The sequence below is a fragment of the Squalius cephalus genome, assembly GCF_949319135.1.
Source record: "Squalius cephalus genome assembly, chromosome: 17".
NCBI lineage: Eukaryota > Metazoa > Chordata > Actinopteri > Cypriniformes > Leuciscidae > Squalius > Squalius cephalus.
The window spans coordinates 2,757,709-2,763,087 of NC_137138.1; the positions used below are offsets into that span (position 1 = coordinate 2,757,709).

General features: G+C 35.1%; 1 protein-coding gene across 1 annotated transcript in view; it reads left to right on the forward strand.

Annotated features, from left to right (window-relative positions):
- The first annotated feature begins 1,130 nt into the window (after nt 1–1,130).
- wdr7 (WD repeat domain 7) overlaps nt 1,131–5,379 on the forward strand; it is a 111,964-nt gene continuing 107,715 nt past the window's right edge. Inside the window, exons 1-3 of the mRNA XM_079847554.1 lie at nt 1,131–1,254; nt 4,166–4,337; nt 5,037–5,143. Coding sequence (XP_079703680.1) covers nt 4,179–4,337; nt 5,037–5,143 — 266 coding nt within the window. The 5' untranslated portion in view covers nt 1,131–1,254; nt 4,166–4,178. The remainder of the gene's footprint in view (nt 1,255–4,165; nt 4,338–5,036; nt 5,144–5,379) is intronic.

Consider the following 5,379-nt stretch of genomic DNA (forward strand, 5'->3'; position numbering starts at 1 on the left):
TTTGGCAAAAAAAAATTTGTAAAAATGTAAAAATTGGCCTGTTGTTGATAAAGACGGTGACTTTCCGCCACCTACTGGCGGGTTTAATTTAATATTTCAAAGCATCTGTTCATTTTACCATCACTGCATATTCCTCTATTGAACTTTTTTATTATTATTATGTAAAGCATTATTTCTTTTATAAAGGTATTTGTAAAGGTCGATTTAAAAATCGATTTAGAGGGGCAAATATTGTCCCTTACTGAAAAAGGTGCAGAGAGGGGGTATGTTAAAAGCCTCAGGGGGTACGCCACTCTAAAAAGTTTGAGAACCACTGATATAGACTGAAGAATAAAGATCCACCCTGTCTTCTCCACACGGATCCAGGCGTGGACGGACCGCACAGAGAGAGAGAACGAGAGAGAGAGGAGGAGTGGAGCATGTTAGAGAAGAGGTCAGTGAGCACAAAGTTACAAGAGTTAAAGGGTCAAATGATATCAAAGAGGAACTATTATGCCCTTTCACAAGTCTTGATTGTGTTTTACAAGTCTGCAGCCAGCAACATAGTATTTTCTTTGGGTTTATCTAACCTTGGTTGAATTTTTTTACGAAGATGTTCTGAACCTGATCTGCAAATATCGACCCCAAGGTATTTTTGTAATGATGTACTTGCGCCTCCTGCAGGATCTTTTGACTCAACAGTCAAAATTACTCTCGGTAAATCTAAAAACCTACAAGATCAGATTAAATGGATCTAAACATATTATCTCTTTAATTACAAATGAATCATATTAATGTGATTCTGTCATCATTTGATCTAATATTTCGCATTTATTCTTCATCTTATAAATGATTACCTGTGACACAAAACTGTTTCAGATGTAACTTGGATGTTTCACAAAATATACAACAGTTTTCTCTGCATGAAACTGAATGTATTTCCTTAAAATATCTGCAAAAATATGTATCTTGCTATGAATATTTACCTCTAATCAACTAGATATGTATTTCTGATTTAAACATATTAGAATGTTTACAGTATTACAATAAGTTGTTAAATATATGTAAAATGTGTTGACTAAAGTCGTTTCTCAATTTAGTGTAACAAACAGACACAGCGGAGGCCGTGGCGGTGACGTCACCGTGTGACGCAATCACGCACGAGCGTGCTCCTGTCAGCTGATCAGCGATCCGGTGCGGAATCAACGCGCGTCGCTGCGATATTTTCATAAAATAAACGACATAACGAACATGAGACGATAAAGACCGACTCCGGTGAGTAAAACACACACCGACATTCAATCTGTCACACAGCCGGACACTGATAGTGACGCGCTGTCGTATAATAATGATGATAAACACACTGATGAACGGGCCAGAGGTCAATATACACACGATATTTCTACACAAACATACACACTGACATCATTTACAGTACAGTCATATGCACAATGAACATAATGAAGAGAACAGAATCCATATGTATGTCCACAAACACTATACACAAACATATAGCCACACATATTCGTGTATATCACATCTACAAACACACTATACATACACAATATAGTCATGTACACTATTAACACTTTTTTCTAGCTCAAAATATACACAGGTTATTTTCAGTCCAAATGAATGAATAATATCCGCTGCTAATGCTCAGTGTGTTGGCAGACATGAACATGATAGTAAAACTGTAGTAAAAGAGTGTCATTTCTGTGCCACTAAAAGAAAAGCAATTTCCAACAGTAATGATTGTTTTGAAACATGTTTGCTAATCAGCCATTGGTCAGTCCAACATCAGATAGTCCCACCGTGCATCTTTGATCCAAACAGTAATGATCTGTAGGCCCAGACTGAATATGTGTGTGTGTGTGTGTGTGTGTATACAGCATATATATATATATATATATATATATATATATATATATATATATATATATGTAGTGAAAATATATACACACACACACATATATATAGCCCATATATATAATCACACACACACACACACACACACACACACACACACATATTTATGTTTACAAACTTTTATGTTAGATGTGATTGTATACATAGCTGCCCGTGATATTAATGTTACTTATGCGTCAATCAGATTTTTTTCTGGCACATGGTCACTTTTTATGGATTTGCATTCTCAGCATCAGTTTGTTTTGTTTACTATTATGGTTATTACCTTTATTAAGGGTTTTATTTGATGGTGTATGACATGTCATATGTTAAAAAGCATTACATCATGCTAGCATGGCATGGAACTCAAATTTCCCTGAAAGTATAGGCCATAATCTCAACATCAGCGGATGTTTGGCTGATATCACAACACATGAGTCTAGTGATGTTGTGTGTGTGTTGTTGACTTTCAGAAGGATCAGAAAGCTTGTGAATTCATTGGTTGTGTTGTGCCGTTCATTGATTACTTTGAGAGGGTTTGGTTTGATTCGTGTGCTGTCGTGAGTGTGTCAGACAGACCCAGAGCGACGGCGGCGTCAGGAAAACACATCATTCTTTCTAAATCTGCAGAGGAATAGTTTCAGGATGAAGTTGGTTCATGTAGTGAAAATTAAACACGTGTTTCGTCGGCTCAGGTTTAATTTAAGGAGACCCAAACATGTCAGGTAAAGCAAGTTTTATATACGTGTGTGTGTGTTTTAATTCGTTAATGTTGAGAATGATCTGCATTGTATTTATTGCAATATGGACAGAACAATTGAATTTAATTGAAGGTGATCTGTGTTCATTGAACAATGCTGTCATTTAATTCTGAAATGTTTTATAAAACAGTTTCTTGTCTTTTAAATATCGCTGATGCACATGATCTTGGGTTACGGTTATGTATATCTGAATACATTTGGTTTAATTTCCATTATGCAAATGGAAATTAGCAGCCATGGTGAATGTTAAAAGCTTGTTTTGTCTTGTTTTATTGGACTAGCACTTATAAAAGTGTTCAATAGCATCATTGATGTCCGTTTATCTGTACGTTACATAACAAGCACACTGTGTCCGTCTGAATTCTGCTTCGATTTTATTCTGGTGTGATTTTAATTACCAGTTCAATCTACAATTGTGCTCCACTTTAATATCACATAGAGGTCAGATGTTACTGTCTGTTGAACCCATCATCATTCATGTGAACTTGGCAACTTCTGTGTGTTGTATTAAGTGATGGATATTGATTTTAATGTCAGTTTGAGGTTAATCTGTGATGTTTGTCAATCGTGACTGAATCCCAGTGAAACTCTAATGATCTGTTCGTCTGCTCTACTTACAAACACGCTCTCTGTCCTTATATGTCATTTACTCTATAGTATTTGTATTCTGACATTATATACATGCTGTTTACTGCAGGAATAGTACAGTATGAGTATGCTAGTGTGCTACTCCAGGCCAAACATATCCAATGAGTGTCATAAATAAGTTATTTTATCATAAATATCAGAAACCCATTATAAATGAAACATTTTTCCATTGTTTTCTTTGACATGCTCAAATTCTGTAAACTAAAAGCAAGAATTGTAAAAAAAACAAAAAAACTAAAATGTAATTATTTCAACAATAAAACTATGTAAATAAAAAAAAACCTGCATGCAATAATTTAACAATATTTTCTTTACAACATTTTATATATTTTTAGATTTTCTTTACAACAAAAGATATAGCAATTATATGATCTCTTTCAGTTTGATATTTAACAGAAAATATACGATTTATTTTTAATTATGTCCTTAATTAAATGTCTGAATAAAACTGTTGCCTGCTATAATTTATTGAAAAGTATGTAATTTTTGTAAGAACTCATAGACTATAAAGCCTATTCTGGATTATCCTGCTTTAAATGATCGCAGGCAACAGTTTTATTCACTTTTATTAACTGAAAGTGTTTATATAATTGCTATATCTTTTTAAAATGTTGTAAAGAAAATATTGTTAAATTATTGCGTATTAAGTTTTATTGTTAAAATTATTGTATTATATTAATTATAAAACCATGATGTTATATATTAAAATGATTATTCTGATTATTTTAATTTCTGCTATTCTTAGTATGACCAGGCCTTTTGTTTTCACCTGGGCTTTTTTCTCTACTAGTTCCTCTTTTTTGTGTTTTGAGAATTTCCAACAATGACTGTGTCTAATCACTGTTTCCTTTTGCTCTCTCTCTTTTCAGTATCGCAGAGAACATGTCAGGAAACAGTCTGGTATTACCCATAGTTCTGTGGGGCCGCAATGCTCCCACTCACTGTATCTCCAGCCTGCTGGTGATGGACGATCTGGCCACCATCATCACCGGCTGCCATGATGGACAGATCTGCATCTGGGACATGACCTCAGAGCTGGAGGTGAGAGGTCACAGCGAGGTCGCGCATGTCTTTTTTTTTTTTCCATTAAAGGGATCGTTCACACAAAAAGGGACATTCTGACATCGATTACTCGCCCTCGTGTCGTTCCAAACCTGTTTGACTTTCTTTCTTCCACACAATGAAAGTAAAGGTGAAAACAGAAGCTCGGACTTCATTTGTTCAAAACACTAATTCATCCAGTAATGAAACAAGTGAAGTCTTTATGAGCGAGTCATTGATTTGTTTACATTTACATGAAATCATTTACCAGACGCTTTTATCCAAAGCTACTTACAAATGAGAACAATAGAAGCAGTTAAACTAACGATAGGACAAAGTGCTGTGACTCTTCCCAGTTTAGTCTAAAAAATAGATATAGAGTATAAGAGAAGAGAAAAGAATGACAATTCATTCAAGAGATTCGTTTAAAAACACTGATTCATCCAGTAATTACACAAGTGAAGTCTATATGAGTGAGTCATTGAATCATCATTCAAACTGTTTTGTTTTTTTTAAACAAAAAAAAGTCAAATTAATTAAATATTTTTTAAATACATAGTGGCAATTAACATTTTGTCAGAACCTTGAGTAAATGGCATGTTATTTTGTTTAGTTGTCTATTCAGAAAATATCATAAGCGTGCAGCTCTAATAAACGCTCAGTGTTATTTGATGAGTGTGTGTGTGTGTGTGTGTTTAGATCAATCCCCGCGCTCTGCTGTTTGGACACACGGCCTCCGTCACCTGTCTGTCCAAGGCCAGCGCTGGAAGTGACAAACAATACCTCGTCAGCGCCTCCGAGAACGGGTGAGAGAGAGAGAGAGAGAGTGTGTGTGTTTGTCATGGGCTCTTTAAGTACTATAAGGCTGTGTTCACACTTGGCAGGTTTGTATAAACACGTCATAAAAGCATTTATTTTGTTTTGTATCTTTAGGTTTTTGATGACAGTTACCCCCTTTCCACCAAAAAAGAACTGGTTCAGAACTGGTGCTGGTTCAAAGTTGGTTCAACTTGCGAACCTTCTCAGAACCTGTTTGTTTTTC